Consider the following 26,078-nt stretch of genomic DNA (forward strand, 5'->3'; position numbering starts at 1 on the left):
ACAGTCCCTTAACATCCAAAACCAAGACCACTTAGGACTTAAAATCGTCAATTTGTAGCAGGCCTGGAAGCAAATTGGCAGTCAATGACTCTGGTACAGAACTGGCACAATATGATCTGTGTAGCAAGCCTCAGTTAACCAGACACTCTTCATATAATGTATATTACAGTAGTCTAATCTAAATGCAAGGAAGACTAGTTTCTGCAGCTGGGCTGTTTTCTCCAGCAAAAGCAGCGCATGAAAACAAAGTCTAAGCAACTGGTAAAAAGCAGTTTTTAGAAAACCTGTAAAAATCTTTACTCCAGCAGATGCATAGTAACTGCAGAGAAAGGTGATTTTTGAAGTGCTTTGAATTGGTTTGCCTAATACTATAAGAAGAATCCTACTGTATAAATAACATGTCATTGCTATGCTTTGCTTTTGGTCTGTTTTCAGAAATCAGGGTGGTTCCAGATTTCTGTTGCAGTGTTGACTGCATGTCCCATCCTGTTGATTGCACTGATTTACTCAGAACAGTCTGCCTTCAGTCCGAGTGAAAAAGGCTAGCTATAAGAGACTGTTACTCATATGATCTTCTGTCCTAAATATGCGAGTATCAGATATTTGCTGCCACAAGCTACATTATTAATTTGATCAGCCAATTCTGGAATTGCCCTTCTTCTAAACAGTAAAAAACCACAGGTATTGGAAAAGATTGCAAAATTTCTTCTGCAAGTGTTTGCTATATGTACTCAAGAACAACATAAGAGAACTTGTTTTAATATCTATTTATTTTATACTTGCCCTTGTTTTATGCCTAATAAAGGTGATGTGATTAATTATAAATAATGTAAATAAATAAAAATAATAAAATTAGTTACACGTTTTAAGAGTTTTATTGGTGCTTCAAAGTATGCTTCTCTACATATAGGTAGGTTACGTGAAAAAATACTTGCGCACACACTTGAAAAAGAGACTTCCTGGACTTCCTTGATGGAGATTCCTGCACATGACTGGAAAACAAAATCCTGTTCAACCTATGTGATCTACTCAAAGCCAGGAGAATCTTGAGAGTCTCACTCTAAAGCACCATTTGCTGAGCAGCATTTGCTTCCCAGACTAGGTTTCCCATTTGGCCTTGTGAAAATAAAAAAAACACTGCTATAAACTACTATATCTCCAGAAGAGATTTCCTAAAGTTTAATCCTACGCATGTTTACTCAACCATACCAACCAATTCAATGTGATTCACATTCAGAGCAACAAAATTCATTCACAAAGCTTTGCAGCATATTATGTTTTATGTTGTCTTTAACAAAAACAAAACAAAGGTCTATGAACATTCAGAAATTCACTTTTTTATCTGGTGTAGTGGTTAAGAGCAGGTAGACTCTAACCTGGAGAACTGGGTTTGATCCCGCACTCCTCCAGATGAGCAGCGGACGCTAACCTCGTGAACTGGATTTGTTTCCCCACTCCTCCACATAAAGCCTGCTAGCTGACTTCAGGCTAGTCAGGGTTCTCTCAGAACTCTCTCCACCCCACCTACCTCACAAGGTGTCTGTTATGGGGAGAGGAAGGGAAAAGAGTTTGTAAGCTCTTTTGAGTCTCTTTACAGAAGAGAAAGGGTGTATAAATCCAAACTCTTCTTCTTTTCTTCATATACACATACAATAATGTATCTTATTTACCTCCCTCAGGCCCTCAAGACTATCTACATATTTTAGCACTTATTTTTCAGATTCTCTGCCAACATGAGAATTTGTACAGCATAGTGGTTAGAATTAGACTAGGATACTGGGAGACCCAGGTTCGAATCCCCATTCTGTTTTGAATACTGGGGGACCTCAGGCTAGTCACACCTTCAGTCTTGGTGTGAGGAAAAGATGTAAGGAGAAGAAAACAGCATAAGCCACTTCAGGTCCCCACTGGGGAAAAAGGCAATGTTTAAATGAAGAAAATACATGAGAGGCAGAATTACACTGACTGGCAAGACCGAGGTTCAAAATTCCATCAGTCAGTCGCTCAGCTTGAACTACTTATCAGCGCTGTTGATAAAATGAGGAAAGAGAGAATAATTTTTACCACCCTGAACTCTGTGGAGAAGGGCAGACTAAAAGTGAATATGTGAGAACATAACTTTAGCACTTATCTCCCTCCCCAAGTAGCAGACTGAGTCTGTATACTCAAATTAATCTTAGGAGCCAAAGTCAAAGATTTTGCAATTATTCTAAGCACTAGCAATAAAACCCATTGTGGTAAAAAATACAACGGCCTCTAGACTAGAGGCATAGCAGGGGAAATGACGCCCAGGGCAAAATGGCACCTCCCGTGCCCCCCCCACTCTGTGCCTCACTTACCTGAGCCAGCGGCAGTCCTGGGTAGCCCGGCAGGGTGGGGCTGAGGGGTGCCTGGCTACAGCCTCTGATGGGCCTGGGCTGAGAGGCCCCGCTAGGCCTGCTGAAGGAGTGGTCTGGAGGGGCTGGGGCTAGCTGAGGTGGAAGGGGCGTGGGGGGCGATTTTCCGCCCAGAGCATTTGTCCCCACCCCGCCTCATGTTAGCTACGCCATTGCTCTAGACCGCTGTTGTTGGCGGGTGCAGCAGGATTAGGATCTCCCCACCCAACCTCCCTCTAACCCCTCCCCCACCCAACCTCCCTTCCCAACTTCTGCTGGTCTTGGGAAGTGAGGTGGGGGGAACGATCCTGTGTGCAGTACTGCAGATCTCAGTCTCTCCCTCCCCCCTTGCTTCCCAACCTCAGAAGGAGTTGGAAAGCAAGGAAGGGGAAGAGATCCTGCATGCGGAGCCAAGCTAGCTTGGCTCCACAAGCAGAATCATGTTCTCTCCCTCTCCTGCTTGATGCCCAACTCCTGCCGGCTCAGAGGCGGGAGGAGTGAACTTGCAAGATCATGTCCACTCTCCCTGCATCTCCCATCCCAGATATCATTCAGTAAGAATGGAATGCAATTTGGCTACGAGTGTGACGTCACGATGTGTCCCATTCTTACTGAATTACATTTTAGGATATTCTCAATCACTTCTTCCCTTGGTGTGAATTTAACTACAATTAATTCCATCAAGTGTACAAATATCTGCCAAAGTCATACTGTATATCCAGCAAGAAATATTAACACAAAAATGCCAGCCAAAGCTTTTAGCTTAATTGTTGGAATGTTTTAAATTTTAAAATGCATATTATTTATCTGTATTTTATATGTAATTAACCTAAGGTTAGCCACCTCGGGGCTCAAGGGGAGGAGCAGCTTGTTAAGTCCAATAAATTGAATATAATAAGGTGCCTTAAAACATACGAAGCTTTAAGAGTAAATGTGATGGTCATGGGACCCTGTCACTTGTGCAGCACGGTATTAGGTTCTCTTCACTTCCCACATGGTACACATTGAGAGTGATGCTCACCAATCAAATGTTAAGTCTCTTTAATCAAGAAGTATGACTTGAAATGTATTGTTTCCACAAACAGACACTCATGTATTAGCCAGCGTGTGGGTCCCCACTCTTCCCCAAATGAACAATTCCTTCCAATGAGGTGAATCAGAAAATGCATCTGTAATTCCATACTAGCTCAGTCAATTATAATTGTGAAACATAGCAAGAAGTAGGACTCAAGGAATCAGGAACCTAAAACAAGCTCCATAGCAATCTACTCATTCCTTTACATACAGATCCCATAACATGATCACAAGACCATATCCTGATTTTAACCCACCGTGCTTGTCTTCTCCTGATTGCCAGTCTTCTCTTTGAAAGGAGTCTTAATTGGAAACAAACACAGAATGCACAACAGCAAGCAAGGAAAAGAAGCGAGAGGAAACTAGGTCACTAACATATCAAACTTACCTTACCAGTGCATCTGGTTTGCTTAGCTGGTTATTGGGAATACAGTTTTCCAATAAGTCTTTGTGTGTGCATGGGCTCTTGCTAGCACACTTCTGTTTTTTGTCATTCTTCGCAGATGAGGAAGGAATGCTCCCATTAGTTGCACTGTGGCTGCGAGGTGAGGAGTTCACAACACCGCTGGCATTTTTGTAGTTTTTGGATGAGGCAGTGCATGAGTCCTCTTTTAAGAGGTTTTCTGTACTTCCCACAAGATCGTTATTTAATCTTTTGCTATTGATATGGTTCTCCATGTACTCGATTTCCTGTATTTTCGAGTCTACAGGTTGCAAAATATTGTTATTTATTCCAAGGTTATGTTTTTTGGCATCTTTGTCTTTTTCTTTCCCCTTTTCCCTGTACTCCAATTCCGGTAACGTGGTAGATAATTTTTTATTGGCTGGAATACCCCCATTGTGCTGCAAAAGTATTGAGGAATCCATATCAGACAGTCCTTTGGCCGCTGGAAAAAAGTCAAAAGGAAAAAAATACTATTAATGTTTTTTTAAATATACAAACAATAGTGATCTTTGTCCTCTTTACCAGGGTATGTACTTGTTTTATGGAGAAAAAAACTAGGAGTCAGACACCATGGTTCTGAGCTGGGTGAAGAGAAGAACCGTGGATAGTTACCATGAGGATTCCTTCTGCTTTGTGGTAAGGAGGGCATCTTGAATTTGGGTGTTTCTCACCAGCTGTTCAGGGAGGCAGGACTTATACTTGTAATTGACAGGGAGATCTAAATTCTCAGCCTTAATATCTACATATTCTCATTCCTGTATTTTCTTTTTGTTACTCCTCCCCCCCGCACCCCCACACACGGAGGATGCTAAGGTTCATGAGGAATTCAGCAGGGATGGCATTCTTTCTGATGAGAAGTCAGATCCAGGGCTGCTGTTTCCTTTGCCTCTAGGAGACAACATAGTCTCCAAAAGCCTGAGGCGGCAAAGGAGTGTGAGAATGGAAGAGTACTTGGCGCCAAAACAAAAGTGGCAAACCACGCAGCAGAAAAATGGTGTGAAAAAGACCTTGCTGGGGGAAAAAATGGTCCCAATGACTGCCGCTTTGGCCCTGAGTGGCAACAATGGCAAATCCAACTCTTCAGAGGATATCTCCCCTAAACCCAAGAAGATGAACCACCCTCAAAAGGCTAAAGTACTTCTATCCGCCGTCCTCCCGAGGTTGTGGAAGGACAGCCATTTTGTTCCATCAATATTATGGAGACAGTCAGGAGGCCCCTAAGGGAAGAGCTGAAACAAATTCAGATGCACTCCCCTCCAACTACTAACTATTCCTTTGGTGGAAAAGCCACTGAAACTGGAGGAACGCTTTCTGATGAGCTGAGAATTCTCGACTTCATTCATTTCTTCTAATTGCAAAGATTAATGAAATGCTGGACAGGATCTGATGGATGCTCCCACATGGGCTCAATGATAAACTGTGGCATGCAAATTGGGAGCTGCCCTCTGGATTGTGCCTTCCCTTTCATTCTCATGACAGCAAATTCCCTTTTCCTTCCAGTGAAGTTGAAAATATAAGTTAAACATCATGGTTAATGCCAAAAAAAATGCTAATGCAACCCCCCCCCCCAAACAATAAAAAAACAGATTCCTTTGTAACAATATTTCGCAAACCATGGTTACAGTCTCTGATTTACAAGGGGAAAAGCAGTTACCTACCAGTAATTATCATTCTTCAACTTATCATTTATGAAATTAAACTATCGTGTCTGCACATTGCACTGCTGGAAACTTTAGTCAGGGAGACAGCTCTCCTGTCCCTCCCCTTAGAATGAAGTACTCCACCCCATCTAGCATGTCCTGAGGGATGGGATGAAGGCATTCAGTTTCCCGTGCCTAACCATGTAAGAACTCACATATAAATAAGAGCCCAGCACTGGGAAAAGAGATTATCACCAGCATCAACTTGCACATATATTATTTTACTGGCCACCTAACTGAAAGACTGTACAGACAGACTCAAAAGAATACTAGCCACAGGCAAGCAAACCTTCCTTCCCCTGGCCTCTGTACACAAATATGTGGGTAGTTGCTTTAAATGCACCTGGGAGGTGGATGCTCACAAGTTAAACTAGTCTGAAGAACAGATCTTTCAAGTTTTGTGTCAGCTGGATTCCTGATCTTTAGACATAAAGTTTTGACAAATATGGACTAGTCTGCCCATGTGGTAGCTTTGGAGAGTCTTAGTGGGGAAAAAATAATACCATTATGAGGAAAGTCATAACAAGTGAATAATTTTGTCCTTGACAAGAAGAAAAATAAAATCTCTCCCAAGAGAACTGAACTTGGTGGCACAAGAAACAAAATTATAGCACAGCAAGAATATTCTAACTTTAAGATGGGAGCTCTTACAAAAAATCTCAGAGAAAATGCCTGATGGTGTTGCTATTGTGGCAAGATCCAGAAAAATCAGAATGGCTCCTTGAAATATGCTTGGAAAGGTCAGTTGCTCTACCCAGGAAGAGGGCAAAAGTGCCAACACCTCCATCCTTGAACTCTAAATGTTTTTGAAGACATTCTACTGAGGTAGAGAACATGATTGCGGGACCTGACAGAGACCACGAGGAAGCAAGTTTGCAAGCATCATCATCTGTATCAGTGCACATGTAAAAGAAACCAGTGTTAACACAGCGAAGAGAACTGATTCAGAGAGAAAGCACATGCCAAAAGACTGGCTCCAAATTCAAAAACCATGGTTTGCAGGGAGATACTGGCATTAACTCTGTGCCATGTCTGTGGAAAAGCAGAAACTTACCTTCCTCTGCTTCTTTTTCTTGTCTTTGTAGCATCTGCTGTTCCGGGGGTAAAGCTTGCTGAAGAAGCTGCATGTAAAATTCATTCTCTTTCTGCACCTCCTTTTGTTTTCTTAATCGCATTTTATAGCTGACATAACTTTTGAAGCCAAAGCCCAAAGTCACAACAGGATAGCCAATACTGGGTACAGGGTGGAAGACAAAAAGGCAATAGTTAATAGAAACAAAAGCACCTTGGTAAATAAACTACTGAGATGTTCAGAATATAATGAAATATATCAGGATTACCATTCTCATCAGAAACTATGATGCCCACAGAAAGGCACAAACAGGATTTGGATATTATTTATATGTCAAGATAAACAACAAATGAAGTCCTGGAATAAAGCAATATCCCCACCACATCTCTCCCTGTATATTGCCATGTCTTCAGCCTGCTACTCTCTGGGCAGTCTCTCACTAGATGTGACTCAACAGGCATCAATGAAGGCCCACAGTTTCTCAGTGCTATTCTTATTTTATGGAATGGGCTCCATTGAGGAGATGAGGATGACATTGTCTTTGGAAACTGCTATAAGGCACTGTAAGGCTCTTTTTATTTTGCAGAGCTTTTAATAGAATGTAAGATGCAAACATTAATTAGATAGGGACGCATGTAGACTGGAGTTTTATTTGATGCCTTTGTTATGTATTATAAGTAGCCCCAAGGCATGAGAAAAGGTAGAATATAGGTGTTTCAATAAATAAGTCAGAATAAGTTTGCCCAGTCTATCCCCATACTTATAATCTGCAGTGAAGACAGGAGGGTTAGTTCACAAATAATGTTTCCAGATTTCCAAAGAATGAGAGTTGTTCTCCCTTCTCAGTCTGAATTGCTCAGCTATCTCCTGGTTTAGGCAACACATTTTTTGCTGTCACAGTCCAACTGGCAAACTATGGCTTCAATCCCACCTAGAGTTTCTGGGAGAGGGCATGTTCATGGAGAAAGTGAAATATTTGTAGTCTCTTCTCTCATCATAATCCAAAATGCTCCCTGAAATGCTGTTTCTGGGGAATGGGGGACCCCACGAAAAGAGGAATCAAATGTCTCTTGAAGAAAGGGGGAACTGGCAAAAAACCACCTTGGGAATCCAAATCTATGGCACACACTTGCTCATAGCATGACCATGCAAGGAGAGGAGAAAAGGCATAAGACATGTTCATAGACCCTTTCCCCCCCCCCCCCCAAAAAAAAAATGGTTTAGAGGAGTGGAAATGCTATGTATGAATTGGAATATAGTTTGTGAAAGGGGAGAGGAATCTCCCTGAATATGCCCAAGAGTACTATGCTACCTTTATGAAAAAGATTACCCACACACATAAAAGTTATAAGCTTCAATTGACCCAAGATGTTGAACACTGTTTCAGTGGTAGGAAAAAGTGCTCTTACAGAAAGCTCTCAATTAACAAGTCTCAAATAGAAAGAGACTGCCTAGTGAACAGACACATTTCTAGCATGTATCATCTTTGCCACTGCGCCTTCACAATATTGGAACACTTATGTTATATTAAAGCAACACATTAATTCTCGGCTAAGCGCAATATTAGTTACTCTAATTAATTATAGTTCAACAGTCCACTAATTCCATTAAAGTGATAGTCCTGGGCACAGTTCTGCCAGCTGACCCTTGTTGACTTCAGCGGAGCTCCTTTGGCACTTGATATGCTTACAATCATGAACTTCAAAGAATTAATTTAGCAGCTGTTTTAAAATCACAATTGTAAACCAAGTAAAGGGCTATAAACAAATAATGAAACAATGCATTAAAAAAGGGACATTGCGGTTCTAATAATTTTAAAACCACCCAAACTATCCAACTATCACCAAATCCCGTTGCACAGAAATCAATAATTAAAAAAATTAAAAATAAATTTTTAAATTTAAATTGGAGTTAATAAAAGGCCTTTTAAGGGGAAAAAAATCTGTCTAAAGATAGTTTAAACAGTTTTCCATTTAAGATACATTATAGTCCAAAGGTCATTTATCATGAAAGGATTGATTTTTAATTATGTGACATGAAGCTGTATATTTTTATTTGTTTGTTTGTTTGTTTAATTTCTAAACTTCCCTGCCCCTAGGGGCTCAGGGTGGTGGAAAACAGTTATAAAAACAGCTTAAAAACATAACATAAAACAATTAATTAGCAATAATAAAACCATGTTTAATTTTTTTGGTAAATAAATTCCATTAATCCATTCACAATGTCATATTCTTCCAGAGGTTTCTATAAGACTATTTTGTGTAGTTTTTCATCTAGAAGACATTTTTTATTTTTATTTACACTTTAGATTTTTAGGCCGCCCTCCCTGGAAGGGCTCAGGGCGGCAAACAACACAATTTTTTGTCACACATGCATGGTTTTACAGTTCTCAAAACTGTGAATTAGTGTCTGCAGATAATAAGCCTCATCTTCACCCAACATTCAAAGCTATAACCAGTGGTGGGATTCAAATGATTTAATAACTGGTTGTTTACAAGCACCATAAATATGAAATAAACATACAGAATTATACAGAATGATTATAGCTATAGCCAAATATTAAGTAAACCGGTACAAATGTACATATTTATCCATAGTCATTTAATTAGATATATGCAGTTTTAAAATGGCTGGATTGCTTGCTTCTTGGTTCTGACTTGACTCTGAGGAGAACATTATGTATTAGTATGTTATTGTTTATTTACTATGTATTATTATGTTATTGTTTATTTTCTATGTTGTGCACCGCCCTGAGCCCTCCGGGGGAGGGCGGTATATAAATTAAATATCTAATCTAATCTGTGAAAAAGACCTTAATCCTATTGTTCCTTTGCTAATCTGTGTACCAAGAATCAACCCCTACCTCTTAAGCACTAAGTTTCAAGAAGTTCAATGAATTGAAGATTGTTTGGATTGGAATAGATCTGTTCAAAGAGCGAAGTGTGATGAGGGACGGGCAAGCAGTAAAAATGAAAGTGAAACCTTTTCAGCAGAATGTTCTACAAGTCTTGGGATCTTTGTGTGCATATACTATTCTCTCCATGCAGGAGAAAATCTATAATGGCAGCAGGTCATAAAAGAGACCAAGTTTGAGAATACTTTTATGAAGTTTCTCTACCTAAGGGTACAACAGGCATTATTCTAAAAATTAAACTCTCCTCTTGATTTAAATCAACTCTTGCTGACTAGTGATTTGAATTGCGATTTAAATCAATTTGATTTAATGAAATCCACCATGAATCAAACTACCACTACCAAAAGCCTCACTGAACAAAGAAGTCTAACGAGCAGCAGTGGTGTAGTGGTGAAGAGCAGGTGTACTCTAATCTGGAGGAACTGGGTTTGATTCCCCGCTCTGCTGCTTGAGCTGTGGTGGTTTATCTGGGGAATTCAGATTAGCCTGTTGTAACGGATCGAAGCTTCTGGTAGAAAGGATTCCTGGTAGCTGTTTTCAGGAACCTTCCTTTTAATTAACTTTTCATTGCCACCATTTAATTCAGATAACTAGAGAACCCCACACTGTTACTAGACACCAAGGCTTTAAAGATTCTCACCTCTCTCCCACTCTGACTTGAGGAGAAATTACTTCAGAGTCCCTTTAACTGTTTTGGAGGGAACTCCTAATGGCTGGGGTTTCTAGCCAGTCACCCACTCTAAAGACACACACACACACAGACTCTCACAGGCACAAGGGAATTTGAACACCGTAATTGAAATTTATTTTTAAAACAAAAGAAAGGCTTCTTTAAAACTGGCTCAGAGAAGTACTAAAGCTTGGCGGTTACAGAGAGGTTCTTTTCACTTAGGTTTCAGAGACGTTGTTGGCACTTTAGTTTCACACAGACACATGCAGGTGTCTCTTCAGAGAAAGGTTTTACTTTAAAATATCAAACACCTTTACTGACAGACACTAGTCTTTTGCTGTACCTCACCCCACTGAATCAACACACACCCAGTCTATGCCCTGTGAGATTCTGGCATCCAAGCCTCCCTCTCCCACTGTCCCAAACTGGCCAAACTGCCACTGGACTGGACTGGGCCTCCCAAGACTGGTGTTGAACTGGGTAGGACAGACTCTAGGTCTGGACAGTCTCACTGTCAAGCCTCTGACTGGCAGGTCCCTTTCCACCAGCCTCAGGGCCTCCACCCTCTAGCAAGTCTCCTCAGCTCGTAGAGTTATCTGAATCTTGACAGTTAACACAGCTGAGTCAGAATCCTTCTCTCTCTCAACTGTCAGTTTCAGACCCCAAACTCTGACTGATCTTCAGTCTCGACTGCTCTCTGACAGACTCTGATTAGAACTGCCTCTAAGTGCTGTAAGCACACTAGCTCCCCCTAGCTTTGGCCAAACGTTATTGGACCTTTTCCAACCTATCAGGTGGGTTCTTTGCTTGTGGAGCCTTTTTCTTTACTCTGGCTGTTGCTAAGGCCTTCTTAACTAGGCCTGCTGTACGCCAGCCCTTCAGGGTGAGGCAAGTTTGTTACATTGTACGCTCTCAACACATGCCAGTTGGGTGACCTTAGGCTAGTCACAGTTCTTCTGAGCGCTCTCACCCCCACCTACCTCACAGAGTATTTGTTGTGGGGGGGAAGGGAAGGGAGTTTGTAAGCCCCTTTGAATCTCCTAAAGGAGAGAAAGGGGGATATAAATCCAACTCTTCTTCTTCTAAGGTAATGTTGACATTATCAAAACGCAAGGGTAAGTCATTCTATGAAGGATTGCATATATACTAAAGGTAGTATGTTCTTTCCCACATTCTTGATGTTACTGTGCAGCTGCAATCCAAAGAACAATATGTGTGCAGAAAGTGCTTCTGAAGGATCAGTTTAAGTATTTGCCACTATCCTGATTTAGTCTCTGTGTATCGCTAAAACCAACTCTCACCCAACATTCAAAGCTATATAACCCCTAGACCTGTTGTTCCCACAACAGGTCTTATACAGTAAAAGATGTCTCTGGAGAGAAGAACTAACTAAGGCTGCAAGAAGTCTTGGTCTATATTTAAAAGCTTCCGACTCATTAAAATTTGAAGGACAACCCTCCCAACCGTTTCTGATTTGTGGGCTTGTATGGGATCCTTACAGCCAGCTTAGTTGTATATCAGTTACAAGTCCTTTGAAGAATTAAAAATTCACAAATACAATTGGCTGCACATCTGAAGCATATGAAGACTGAAATTCCATCTGCTTTGTAATGGGAAACAAGGTCATGAATTCTGAAAAAAAGATCAAATGAAAACTAAAATATTTGGAGAACACTTACCAATGTGCAGCGAAAGGTCGACAAAGATCTACATGAAAGTTCTTGAGATCTTTAAATCTAATTGCTGCTTCAATATAAACAAATAGTATCCACAGCGATACTGTAGGTAAACATACTCCCCTCTCTGTTAGCAACAAAAGAAAGCCAAATATCATTAACATATAAAAAGAAACCAGAATTCCTAGGATCATGTTTTCAGACATTAAGAGATCAACAGAACTTTGTTATGACACATCTAGAACTAAGCTAAAATAAGATGCCCTTTCTAAAATACATTTTAAAACTTGTACATTTGGTCTTGTGTTCAACAGATTCTGAGTTATGTAGAGACAGCAGTTCATTCACCTTAAAATATTTATTTCCTGCCATTTGTGACTTAACAACTCATTAAAACAGATTAGCACTTTATTATGAATAAATAAAATTTTAAAATACAACCACATCAAAATTAGACAGAAAGTCTATTAAAAAAGAACACCACAGTTATCCATTCAAAATAAAGTTAAACAACTCAGACTCCTGCTGAAACCAACCAACCAATCAGCTTCTTGAATTGCATCAGTGAGGAGGAGGCCATATAGGCCTTTCTCAGGAGGGTGTCCTACAAATTTGGTGTCACATTAAGGAACATTTATTATGTTCCCAAAGCACAGCTGGTGGATACACACAGCAGGGCTACTAACGATAGCACATGAAAAGTCACATGAAAGGAACAGATACTTTAATTATGGCAAACTGTACCTACCCACTACTATTCCTATTCTGCACATCCCTCAAAAAGATTGGACTTGAGTTACGTACGTCCACTGAAGTAGTTGGGCACAGAGGGGTTAGGACTGTACTATATTTAGGACTGTACTGATAATCACTCATGCATCCTTCCTAAATCTAGAATTCAGTCACCTGACAGGCATGAGATGGTACATCATTGTTACTGAGACAGAACCCAAAGTCCAGAAACCCTCCTCAGGCAAGCTGCATTTTCTCAGCCCCATTCCACTTTCTGCAATATGGGAGCAACGATACAGTCTTGTATTTCAGGACTACAGAAGAGTGCTTTGGCACTTGGAAACACCAAAGAAAGCCTAAATATTATTATAAATTACTTTGAACCACAGCCACCGGATCTGAATATACTTCACTGTACACAAAAAGTGAACTTTTGCTAAATTCAAACATGTTTTGCAATAAGGCAACTTGAAAGAAGGGGAAGTGGTCTGAGAAAGGGCAGAGAAAGACATGAGAAAGAATAAACTCTGGCTTGATTAATGCTTCCATTATTGAAACCTACTTTAAACCCATGGTCTCAGGCTCAGTTTGCTCATACTTGGTAGGAATGGGGAATCAAAACACACGAAGGGAGCAAGGAGCCACATGGAAGCAGTTCCCATATTACAGTGGCTAGTCTCCTTTAGTGGGATTCTTCCTTTCACACATTGGCTTGGTTTAGATCAGGGGTCTGCAAACTGCGGCTCTCCAGATGTTCATGGACTATGAATCCCATCAGCCCCTGCCAGCATGGCCAATTGGAGAGCCGCAGGTTACATTCCTGATTTTCCAAAACACCCTAATAACATTTGGCTACAGGAATCACAGACTTGAGGCAAGGACATTATTCCTTGCCGTCTGATCAACCCAGCTGGGACCGAGGGAGCTGACTGGGCAATAAAGGATAGTCCCACTGGCCCTGCCGATACTGAAAAACAAATCCACCAAAAATCTGCTCAGACTGATGTGTGAGTCACTTGTGGCACATTTGTGGCCAGAAAGAACCAAAAATACTTCCAATTTATAAAGTTTCCTGGTAAAACCTTTTGGAGATTGTTCTTTCTTTTTTTTAAAAAAGGAAGAAAGAAACAGCAGCTCCATGGGCAAAGAGGTCAGTGCCTATTTTCAAGCCAGGTCTTGTGAACATGGTTCCTCCATACAAACATTACACTGTTGCCTGAAAAAAAACAACTAGAGGAAAGAGGCTTTCATGCTGCTGGAAATGCACAAATTATCCCTGTGGGAAAGTGTTGATTTTGTCAACAAATTATTTCCAGAATTAAAAATCCACAATGTTTGTTGTTATTCTGGAGATTCTTTACACACCAGTAGTTTTCAAACTGTTCCTTGTGTATTCCCAATGAGAAAAGTAGCCAATAAGATTCCACAGAAGACAACCTGCCCACCACTACAGTTCCCCCTGAAACATGTTTGAGGCCTCACTTTATTTTGCAGAGGACAACTGCAAAGCCTGGCTCACATTCAACATGAACCAAATTATCTGCTGTAAGTCAAAGTAAGCTAGTCAGAGTTTCAGACATAATTTGTTTTCTTCTAAAGCCGTTGTGGAACTGGGGTGGAGGGCATCAACTTTTCCCTCCACACGCACCATTTCTGCCCTTTTCCCCATGCAGATATTTTCCAGTGGGAAAACAAAACAACTTGCCAGTCTTTTTTTTCTAAAGGAGCTTATGTGGGAAATGTCCAGGGAAGAGAAGATAATAGCCCCTGCCTGAAAACCTACTGCACCTTTAGTAGTCACTGCAGACATTTAAAAAATGTGGAGATCAGAATAGATCTTCAGCACCTCATCAAGCTGTGCCGTTAGTCAAGATACAGCGCCAGCCAAGAGATCATGAGTTCAGTATATATCAGCAAGCCATTAAAGGTATTGTATTTGTATTTGTATTTGTATCAGCAAGTTAAGAATATTTTAAGACTTTTTGGGCTCTCCTTCAAACTCCAACCACAGGAAGATGCTAGTCTAAAACACAGTTTTTGCAAAAATAAACAAACATACATATTTGACATGCTGTCCAACATTAACATTTATAAAGTACAATAGCAAATGAGATCACCTACCTGTATGCCAAACATACTGTACCCAAACATATGTGCTGGCAGCAAAAAACAGCCACTGTATCGGTATGAAGAGTAGGCATATAATATTGGATGTGAATGCTACGCAAACGAAAAATACTGAAAAGGCCTAAAAGAAAAAGGGGGGAAATGGGGAGGCGGGGAGAGCATGTTACATTTTAACACATTCAAAAAAAGTTTAAATGATGCAGCACTGAAACGATCTTTTATTTAAGTTTTTCAAAATGTCTCACATTTCTAAAGTAACCTTATGAATTAAAACACAGTAGCTAAACCATATTTCTATTAGTATTATGTTAAAAAAGTTTTCTTTTAGAAAAGTAAAGATTGGTTATGGATTAAGATCTGTCATTCCCTCTTAACTTTTTTACAAAGAGAGTCAATGAGTTCCAGCGGTTTGAATACTTATTTCAGGGATACTATATGTATCTATCACCACAATGGTTACCAGTACACTGATACTTCTAACAGGAAAAAGAAAAAAAGAAATAAGGTAGTTGTCTGTTCTACATACCAGTCCCTGGTATCTGAAGGAATCATAAACGCTCCTGATGAAAAGCCAGAATGGCCAAAGATATTCAAATCTGAAGTCCAACACAAAATCGGCCAGCAGGACAAGGGCCCAGACTACCAGGAATTTCAGGTACAAAAAAGTACTGTGGAGAGGAAAGAAAAGCAAAACATTTATATACACAACTACTTCATATAAATATTCAAACCACCTGCTACCTCAAGATACATCCCTAGAATTTCCAGTAAAAAGAATCTGGAACCTTCTTCAGACAAAGCATGTACTCTGCCACTGAACCCCCCACACCTTTGTGAACAGCAAAGCAGCCAAACGCCACACTTTCCCTTATTCAGAATAAATATATGGAGATAACCCTACTATATAAAGAAGGATGTATATTGAAAATGACACTGAATAAGTACTGAAGCATGCTGACTTAAAGTTACACACACTAGAGTTCGCATGTTTTGTTACTTTCCCCTTAGAGAAAATGCATATTTATACAGATGCCATAGACTTCTGCAGCTTTTTCAATATGATTGTGCCATTACTTTTCTCTAGAGAACTGAAGTTCAGCTAGCAGCTCTTTCCTTGTGTAAGGAAGTGCATTATTATGATTACAGACTTTTAGTTACAGTCTTCTAGAATCTGTTAGCAATGCTCACATAGTGCACGATTTGCACAAGCAAAGACTGCAAAAGTTCATCCTGACATAAACATGATGAGAAACATATAAGTGTCTATGTACCATATCTGAATGCAGTTACTTTAAAAATTCAAAACTCTTATCAGAAAGCCAAGTTAGTGCAAAGTATGCAGCTGAACTAATTTATAGCATCTGAGTGAGTGATTAAAAGTGTACTATTAAAATTCAGTAACAATTCTCTCTCAAATGAAACAAAAGTAGCCAAATAACAGCAAGTGATTTATTCTTCGCAGAAGCTAACATTTAGCCTACCAGCAGGGCTGCAGCTACCATCACAATGTCATCAGGTGTATTCACTGGGCATGCTTTTTAATTAGCAAATGACTAAACTCACAGGGCTTTCGTGAACTTCATACTGTCAGGTATCTATGAGAAGAACTGTTTCAAACAGTTCCATGATGATATTGCAAAGTGAAACAGTCCAAACACATGTAGACATGATTCGAATGGGAGGATATTGTTTTAATGCCTGTGTAGGGGTCAACTGATCTGCTCCTACCACAGCAGCAGATAGAATCAAATGTCTTGTGTGGCAGCTCCACTGATGCCAGCTACACAACTGCTCTGGGATCATCAGCTCAGAGGAACTCTTTCTCCATCACATTCAGAGGAACTCGTCATTCCTAATATGTAGAAGGAAGTTTTGTTCTTGTCAAATTCAGTGCTGCTTATATATTCTTCTTTATGTTTTCCTCTCTCATACTGTCTCCTCCTCCAGACTGTTATGTGATCCTTTTTTTTACTGCAAGCCCTTTAAGAGATTTAGATTCAAACCAATAGCGGAACTATTAGCCATTCTGACAGCCTCAAGACACAGGGACAGAAGGATATATAGCCAAATAAACACATTTATAGTCAATCACAGCATCACTAGTAGTAAGGAATTATACAGGAAAATACACACAGTCTGTAAAGGATGACAACAGATATACGTGTAGCCTGTTTTCTGCAATCCTATTTCACAACCTCAATAAGTGGATGGATGAATGTATTACAGTGAGATTTATGTTATTTTTCTGTGCTTTTCCAATAGGCAAGTTAGACAACAAAGAAACATATGAGGTATAAATCCAAGAGCAAGCTTTTTAATGCAAAAATCATAAGACGCTGATGCACATATTACCACTGTCACAATCCTTGCTAGGACTGTGAATAGTTTGTGTCTTAAAAGTTCTCTAAATGCTGCTAGTGCATCTTTTTAAAATGGTCATATGATAATGAAAAGCAGGCTGCATTGGATACAAAATGGTTATTCATAAATCTGAGCAGCTCTCCAGGAGTATTTGACTGCCAATACACAACAGAAGGTACTTCTTCCCTTTGCAAGAATAAAGACACCACACCAGGTGCGAATCTAGGCAAACTGGAGCCCGGGGACAAAATCTGAGTTTGGTGCCCCCCCACCCCCACCCCCACCCCAGGTATGGACGACCACCCTCCCCCACAATGACCAAACAATGATTTTTTGCACCAGCTCACAAAACACCTCCCACCACCAGCAAAACATACATGGCTTTCTCCCCACCAACTCTCTTTCCTAATTGCGTCCTCACACCAACCCTATGAGGTAGGTTGTTGTTAGCCTCAAGAAAGTGAGCTCCGAAGCCAGTGCGTGAAGTGGGGAGATTAGCACTTTTAAGCATGTAAAATCTCTCACAAGTCACCCCCCCCATCTGAGAAGGTTTCTTACCAAGCAAACATCAGCATCATCTCTCACAAATCACCTCCTACCCCCAGCAAAACAGGCATGGCTCCCTCCCCACCACTTTCCTAATTGTGTCCTCACACCAACCCTGTGAGGTAGGCTGCTAGCCGGAGAAACAGCTCCAAGCCAGTGCGAGGGGAATTGACTTTTAAGCATGTAAATCTCTCACAAGTCACCCCACATCTGAAGGTTTACCAAACAAACATCAGCATCATCTCTCACAAATCACCTCCTACCCCCAGCAAAACAAGCATGGCTCCCCCCCACCACTTTCCTAATTGTGTGCTCACACCAAATCCTGTGAGGTAGTTGCTAGCCTGAGAAACAGCTCCAACCAGTGCGCGAAATTCCACTTTTCAGCTTTCAGGAATCTCTCACAAGTCACCCTTCCACACTGGAAGGCTTCTTACCAAACAAACATCAGCATCCTCTCTCACAAATCACCTCCTACCCCCAGCAAAACAAGCATGGCTCCCCCCCACCACTTTCCTAATTGTGTGCTCACACCAACCCTGTGAGGTAGGCTGCTAGCCTGAGAAACAGCTCCGAACCAGTGCGAGGGGAATTCACTTTTCAGCTTGTAAATCTCTCACAAGTCACCCCACATCGGAAGGTTTACCAAACAAACATCAGCATCCTCTCTCACAAATCACCTCCTACCCCCAGCAAAACAAGCATGGCTCCCTCCCCACCACTTTCCTATTTGTGTCCTCACACCAACCCTGTGAGGTAGGCTGCTAGCCTGAGAAACAGCTCCAAGCCAGTGCAAGGGGAATTAACTTTTAAGCATGCAAATCTCTCACAAGTCACGCCCATCTGAAGGTTTACCAAGCAAACGTCAGCATCATCTTCAGTTCTGCTGCTGCTTCTGGGCTCCCTGCTCAGCTTGCCTTTTCCTGTGCCTGGGAAGTGCTGCCTTCTGCTACACGAGAAAGTTTCTCCCGAGAAAGTAACGCTACACTTAATTTAAGGCGAATAAGGCACGCTGGGTCAGAGGGAGGGGAGGCGGAGCTCTCCAGTCCTGCTCCTGGGAGCCCAGTGGGACTTCTCCCCCGCCCCCTGGACACTCCAGGCCACCGTACAGAGTGGGCGGGGCCACAGCAGGCACTGGGATTAGTCGGCTGCTTCAGTGCCTGCTTTCTAGGGCTTGCTCAATCCCTCGCTGTGTAGGAGGATGTTTTGGCGCCCCCCACGTGACCTCAATCGATGCGCCCGGGGACAAGGGGTACCCCATGTCCCTAGGCAGGAACGCCAGTGCACCACACTCACTCACTAGTTACTCCAAGTTTCTGAAATTTATTTCAGTGGAAGAGTAAACACATTACACTATACAGGTTGTTACAGCAACAAAATAAAATCAAGACAGCTATCAGACAGCCAGAAATCAAATAAGAGTCATCCTGAACTCAAACACTGACAACCACTCATAAAGAGAGCATGTGCAACAGTATTTTGCTTTTCAACAGCTCTGGGTCTCAGTACAATTTCTAAAAAGCCATTTGCTGGAGGCAAAATGCAAAGTTTACATATCCAAATGGAAACAAGTTTATTGGCACCATTTAGGCAGCTTATGTAATCATGTATGGAGATTTTCTTCCACAAAGGTAGCCTGATTTTTGGGGCTCAGCTTCCATTTGCATACTTGGATGGAAAGTCTCCACCCACGTGAATATTTAAAATACGTATATGTCGCACTTTTGGCAAGGCAGCTCTGAGGTGGCTTCTAATTCATAGTAATTAAAACAGAGTCAGCAAACAAAACATATAATAAAGTAAAGGCTAAGAGCTTTCAAATCGCTAAAATCAACCACATAAAAAGATCAGCAGCAACGGCAAGTTAGCAGCAATAGCTATAAAACCACTAAGACCACTTGTAAGGCAACAGAAGGGTGATATCAGCATTAACACCTTAAAAGCATCATCAAAATAAAAAGAAAGCCATCTGGCACCTAAAGCTCAATATTTTTTATTGTAGCAGGAAGGCAGTTCCATACTCAAGGCTCCACACCAGAAACAGTCCCATGCCTGGTAGCTCCTCAACTTACTTCAGAAGTTGGCAGGCAGCTGGATTTTGGGAGCAGTCCGTTTCTTAAATACTTTGTACAGCCCTAACTTTCTGAGACCAGGGTGAGAAACAGCCTTCCATTTGTGCCTGAAACGAAGTGGCAGCCAATACAGGTCTTTCATTAGTTGGTGAGACCACAAATGGCTCGGGTTAGCTATCTCAGTGCTGCATTTTGAACTAGTTGAGGTTCCTAAAGTCTTCAAACAGTTGTAGTCATAAGTAGGTGAGAAGGTATTTGGAAAATAGAGAGCTAGGAGTCTTACAAAGGGAGAAGACTCTGGTCTGTGCAGTCTTAATATTCCCAGTCTCTTGACCTCAGCTGTGCTACAAGTGAGTGCTACAAGCTGGCACATTTCCTCATGCCCTGTACAAACTGCTTCCATCCTTCTATGGCTTGCATCAAGCATTACATGTGCAAGAATGCTATGCTAATAATGCTAAAAGCAATTCCCCATGTACTCAGACCCTGAAGCTGGGGCTTGAAGTAAATTTCAAAATCTAGTTACAAGAACAGTTCTGGTTACCACTGATGAAAATGCTACATTACACAATGGTTAAAACAACCAAACAGAGGGATGGGGGGATTTCTGTAGAAGAGGGGAGGCAGGAGGAAGAAAATACACAGTCCTGTGGTTTGCTCTCAATATGCTACCTATGGTGAGGGCCTAGGAGATGCGTAATGTTCTCCCAACAAAGTTAAGCCTTTGTTTCTTCTTCCATTCTACAGTAGTAAATACAGCAACGTAGGCAGAAAAAAGGGGAAAAAAGAATATTAACAATGAAAGACAGAAGGAAATTAAGGGAACATGTCAATTACAACAATGGAACAGGGAAGGGGGGAAGCCTATACCTACTGAAATGTAGTATAGCAATAGCTAGGTTAGCTGAAGTTTTTAAAAAAGAGCTCGAATGACAACACAGAAAAGGCATTTCTGTGATTAGAACATTTGGGGTGGATTCACGGAATGGTGCCCAGCTGCTTTTCACAGCATTAAAAAAGAGTCGCTATATTAAGAACTGGTTCCCTTAGCTACAAAAATGGAGAGCGTTTGGACAACTGATTCAATTCATTTGCAGATTTTGCATAACTTTATTATAGGCTCTGATCATAAAACCCACCTGATCAGATTTGAAAGTCCTTTTCCTTTTGTAGGCAGCCATTCCTGTCACCCAAATCAATCACGCTAACCTGAAAACCTGCCCCACATGCCAACTGTTATAGTAGGGATGGGGCAATGATGTCTTTTCTTGCTGGAAAACTCCCTTAGACCAAGGGGTTCCTGGAACACAGTCACCCACTGCCACTACTTAGGAACTCCTGACAACTTCTATCTAGACTGACTAGCTGTACTATTGCGCATTAACAGAATAACAAAAAAGTGCAGTGCTGGCATAACAACAAAGTGACAGACTATAAACATTGAAAAAAACTTATAATCAATCTTATAGCACTCGTGCAGTTTAGCATGAGGGGAAGAAATTAAGAGAAATATCCCAGATAAACAAATGTCTTTTTAAAAAAGTTTATTATAAAAGAGAGAAAGGGGGGGGGGGGGAGTTGTTGGATTCCAAAAGAAATAGAAAAAGAGGGGGGGGGGGGACAGAGAAAGGCACAACAACAACAACAACAACAACACAACCACATTCACATGAAAAGAGATACCATCAAACTAGGTAAGCTAAACACACATTACCCAAGCTGTATTATGTTCTTCAGAGAATATGCAGATATCCCTGAGGGAACCAGAGGTTGAAGAGGTTAACTCCAGTCCAACCTCTCATGCACTTTGGAGGCACTGTGATCAGCCAACACTTTACGCTGCATGCCTTGCCTAAACTTTCAGGATTTTAGGACAACAGAAGTTCTGAGTAAAGCCACACAGAGCCTCAATGAATGCAGCAACAACAAGCTTGGACTTTAAACCCCAAAACTTCAGCATAACAGAAATAAGAGTTACAATGTTATTGAGTATACTCCAGTGAACATAATTTTATTGTGTACATTCCCACTGCATCTGCAGACTAATCTGCAGTTCCCATAAAAAATACAGGTGTGTAAAAGAACTAAATTAGGTGCTGTGACTAAATTAGTTACTGTAGGAAGAACATTAAAAAGAACCTCCTCTTCCTGATAACAGAACTAGAGTTTGAGAACATCCAGTGAAATTGACTGGCAGTGGGTTCAAGTCAGGCTTAAGAGAAGTCTCCATCAGATATCTGCAGCCACAAGATACTACAATGATTGTTTTTAAAGATCAGGCCAGTAATGGCAAACTTTTTGGGCTCAGCGTGTCAAAATTAGGAAAAATACCGAACTTGACTCTGCTGGCGTGACGCCCCCCTCCCCCAAAAACAAGAGAAACTACATATTTATTTATACTTGTAAAATACAGTCAAACCACATGTAGTACTACGTATTATATAAAGAAATATCAAACAATTACAAAAATGACTCAAAAACTTAAGCCTTAAAAACGATTATTGGAATTTAATATGAAATGATGAACTTTTCTTTGCTACTTTAAACTTCAGGAGTAACAGCTAAAAACTGTATCCAGGAACAGATAGGTTTGATTTATTGGACTTCAGGTCTACAAAATCTTCCTGGTTATATCTCAGCTGTATTAATGCTGTATATACTGTACAAGAAGATATGCATGGTTTGTACTTTTTTGCACAGTTCATGATTGTACATCAATAAATATTTGCACAAGGGCTTTAAGCCTTATTTTCATAGGCGATGAGGGTATGGTGGGTTTTTTTTTGTTTGTTTCAAGTAGCCTACTGCACTGTACCTATGAGTTACTGAGGATAAACTGAGAGCCCTTATGCCAGAAAGTTCTGGTTGGCTGCTTCTTTCACTAGATATTTGACTGGTTCCACAAGACAGTTCATATGGAAGTGAAATTTTCTATGCTGGTTTAAAAGGGAAATTTCTAAATACTTACATGGTGAGCATTGTCTCCAAACAATGACTTTTGACATAGCAGATGTCAGAATAAAAAGACCATGTAGATATGCTTAAAAAGACAGTGAAACATCTAGCAATTGTCATCTGTTGTATTCAGACTCTGGATACTTTCACATACATGGAATAATGCATTTCCAATGCACTTTGCAACTGTGGATTTTCAGCTGTTTGAATTGGCAAAATCCACTTGCAAACAATTGTTAAAGTGCATTGAAAGTGCATTATTCAGTGTGCGTGGAAGCAGCAACAGTCTGAATATGACAGATGACAGCTACTAGATGCTCAGAGAGGTCTAGCCATGTGAACTGTAACATCACTGTACTGGCTGAGGATTGGAGACAAAGGGGAATCTAGTGTGCCTGTGAGTGGAGAGAAAGAAATTAGCTGTTCAGTTTTATTGTTAGTTTATTATGTTTTAACATAAATTAGAAGCTACCTTGAACATTACTGTAATGAAGAGGCAAAAATAATTGACTTGAATTAATGTTTCTTAAGCATGCCTCTCCAGGATATAGTCTAAGAGTACATGATGCAGAAGCTTAGCCGGCTTGGATCTACTCAGTGGGTAGGCTATGTGTGCAGCCATGACTGAGAAAAGTAGGATATAAGGTAATAAATCAATCAAAAGTTGCTGAAGTGGACATATTGAGGATGGAAAAGTGCAGCTGACAGGGACTTCTGTCTCTTAGATCACTGCTTTCTGCCCCACCAACAAGCAAATAATGATCCCGCCTTGATATGTCCACATGAGTTCTGAGTATTATATGAAGAACAGGAGGACTGCCCGGTAAAAACTTTGCATGTCTAAGCAAATAACTCTTGTAGAATGGCAAAGGAGACAAGGATACCAGAAACAGGAGCTACAGGTGTCCAAGATTCATCTAGACCTGTTCCTACCATACTTTTAACTCTTTTCTGTGCCTCCATAGGGAAGCTTTAAACAGTATCAAATAATGTGTTTCCATCACTTCATTCTGAAGTAAATTAAACAGGTTTTATTCAGGAAGGTCTTTAAATATATTTAATGATATAATTACTGTATTTTAGAGAATCTCTACGTCACGCCTTCAGTGGCATTTTTTAAATATCCCAAATCATACGACTGGCTTTTGTTTCACCCTGCTTTAACAATGAGCTGTTTCACAGTCCTATCCAAAGGTTGGGGGGAGGGGGGGAGTAAATCCACCTGTAGGAGTGGCAGTGTGCTGTTGGATTTGGCCTCCCTGAGGCACTTGCCCAAAGGAGGGTGATTCCACCAGTGTGTGGCTGCTGTATCAATACAAGAGGCATATAAAATACAAAAACCTCTATACAGAATGTACAAAGATGGTCCTGTGTTACCAGAATATTGAGGAATGGGAAACCCCCACAAAAGGATGGAAATACTGACTGGAACAATCAGAATAAGAAAACAAAACAACCTTTGATCCCATAAGGAAATTATTGTGATAGATTTCATGGCTTGTATTGCCCCACAAGTACATATGTTTGTGTTTTGTTTGTGTTTATTCCTTGTTTGTGTTTATTCCTGTTCCTTTTTGAATCTACCAACAGTATTCCTCTCAGTCCCATGGCTAATTTTATATACTGGAACATATTTTTGGGGAAGGGACACTACTGCAAGATTATTTCTCTCTCTTCTTCCAAATATCAGAACCTTGTTTGCTCTTAGAGTAGTTCGTACTTTTCAACATTTACTGCCATATGGATTGTATACTCCTAAGACCTTTCCTGCTGTATTCAAAAATTGAGCTTTTAGCTCTACCTTTATAGTCTCTCTCTCACAAGCAGGCAAAAAATTATTCTCAGAACTAATATGTTTAGTTTATGAACTACACCATGCCACGGAGAGCACTGATGGAGAGACACATAGCTGACCCCTGTGTGAATAATGGAAGTGACACAACAGGATCATCCAAAGAGAAGGTACACGTAATCTACCTACTCAAGGCATTCCTCAAGTTTGCAGAAAAATGTGACTTTTTAAATTAACCAACTCCGCCCTCCAGACACACATACCCCAGACCAAAAATGCCCCAAAAGGAATCGATAGTTGAAAGCAAAGTAATAGATATAGGGGGAAAAGGGGAAGAGAGAAGAAAATGTGCTTAAGTCCCTAAAAGTTTATGAGATCATGGAGGGGGAGATGGGATTTTTGAGAGTCAGATAGCTTGGTGCAGTGGTTAAGAGAGGGGGACTCTAATCTGGAGAACTGGGCTTGATTCTCCATTCCTCTACATGAGACCTGCTGGGTAACCTTGTGCCAGTCATAGTTCTCAGAAGTCTCTCGGTCCAAACTATGTCACAAGGTGCCTGTTGTGGGGGCGGGGGAGGGAGGGAAAGCAATTGTAAGCCACTATGACACGTCTTAAAATAGAGAAAAGCAAGGTATAAAAACCAACTCTTCTTCTAAATTGTCTCCCCCTTCCCCAAATTGTATGAGTATGATGTACGAGTCTGAAATTGTGTGCATCGAGGAATGCTGCTGTAAATTTCGTTGTGCGTGCACAATGACAATAAATGCTTATGCTATGCTTATGCTTATGTATTTACCAAAATATCAACCCACTGTCACCAAATTGATCCTGCCCATGCTTACATGACAACAAGTTACAATTCTGAAGTAAGAAAATATAAGCTACATGCATACAGCTTTTAGTTAACTGGGAAATGAAAACAGGCAAAGACAGAAAGCAGAAATGCTGGAGAGTGAGTGCCTAGGGGTATAGATTTTAAAAACTGAGTTAATTACCAATAAGACAGAACCTATTTTACTTTAAGGAAAAACAATCTGAGGAATATGAAGTGGGGAACGACCCCTGTATTACAGGGACAGGCATGCAATAAGAATGAATAAACCAAGCACATTCCTTGTCCTAAGGCTCCTTTGGCAGTATATTGCTGTCCTCCCACACCCTAATTTAGGCAAAGTTAGAGGTTGCATGTATTAAACAGGACAATCTAGTTAGTACAGAAGAGGCTACCTGACAAACAATTCGAGTTAGTGCAAAGGAAAATTTTTTAGGACCAAACCGCCCTTGCTAAGCAAGGAGCTCCTTGGAAAAAAATTCAAAATTTTCAATATATTTTTTGGCAGAAACTATGAAGATGCAGTGCAGATAAGGCAGTATCTTAGTGCAAGATTTTTGGTAGGCGCTAATAGAATCTTGTGAGTTACACAGCACACACACTAGAAAGAAGAGAATTCTCATGTTGTACTTAAATGACTGCCCTGAGGCAGGTTTTTAAAAAGCTTATAAAACTCATTCTATACTCATTTTAATTTAGCTCAGCTGTTGACCATTAGTCCATACAGAATGGGA

At 40.6% G+C, this 26,078-nt stretch overlaps 1 protein-coding gene across 1 annotated transcript in view; it reads right to left on the reverse strand.

Moving 5' to 3' along the window:
- The window catches only part of MACO1 (macoilin 1), an 82,867-nt gene that overhangs the window by 43,701 nt on the left and 13,088 nt on the right, over window positions 1-26,078 (reverse strand). Inside the window, 5 exon segments of the mRNA XM_048500564.1 lie at window positions 3,838-4,336; window positions 6,649-6,827; window positions 11,930-12,053; window positions 14,780-14,906; window positions 15,312-15,453. Coding sequence (XP_048356521.1) covers window positions 3,838-4,336; window positions 6,649-6,827; window positions 11,930-12,053; window positions 14,780-14,906; window positions 15,312-15,453 — 1,071 coding nt within the window.

Source organism: Sphaerodactylus townsendi, linkage group LG06, assembly GCF_021028975.2.
Source record: "Sphaerodactylus townsendi isolate TG3544 linkage group LG06, MPM_Stown_v2.3, whole genome shotgun sequence".
Lineage (NCBI taxonomy): Eukaryota > Metazoa > Chordata > Lepidosauria > Squamata > Sphaerodactylidae > Sphaerodactylus > Sphaerodactylus townsendi.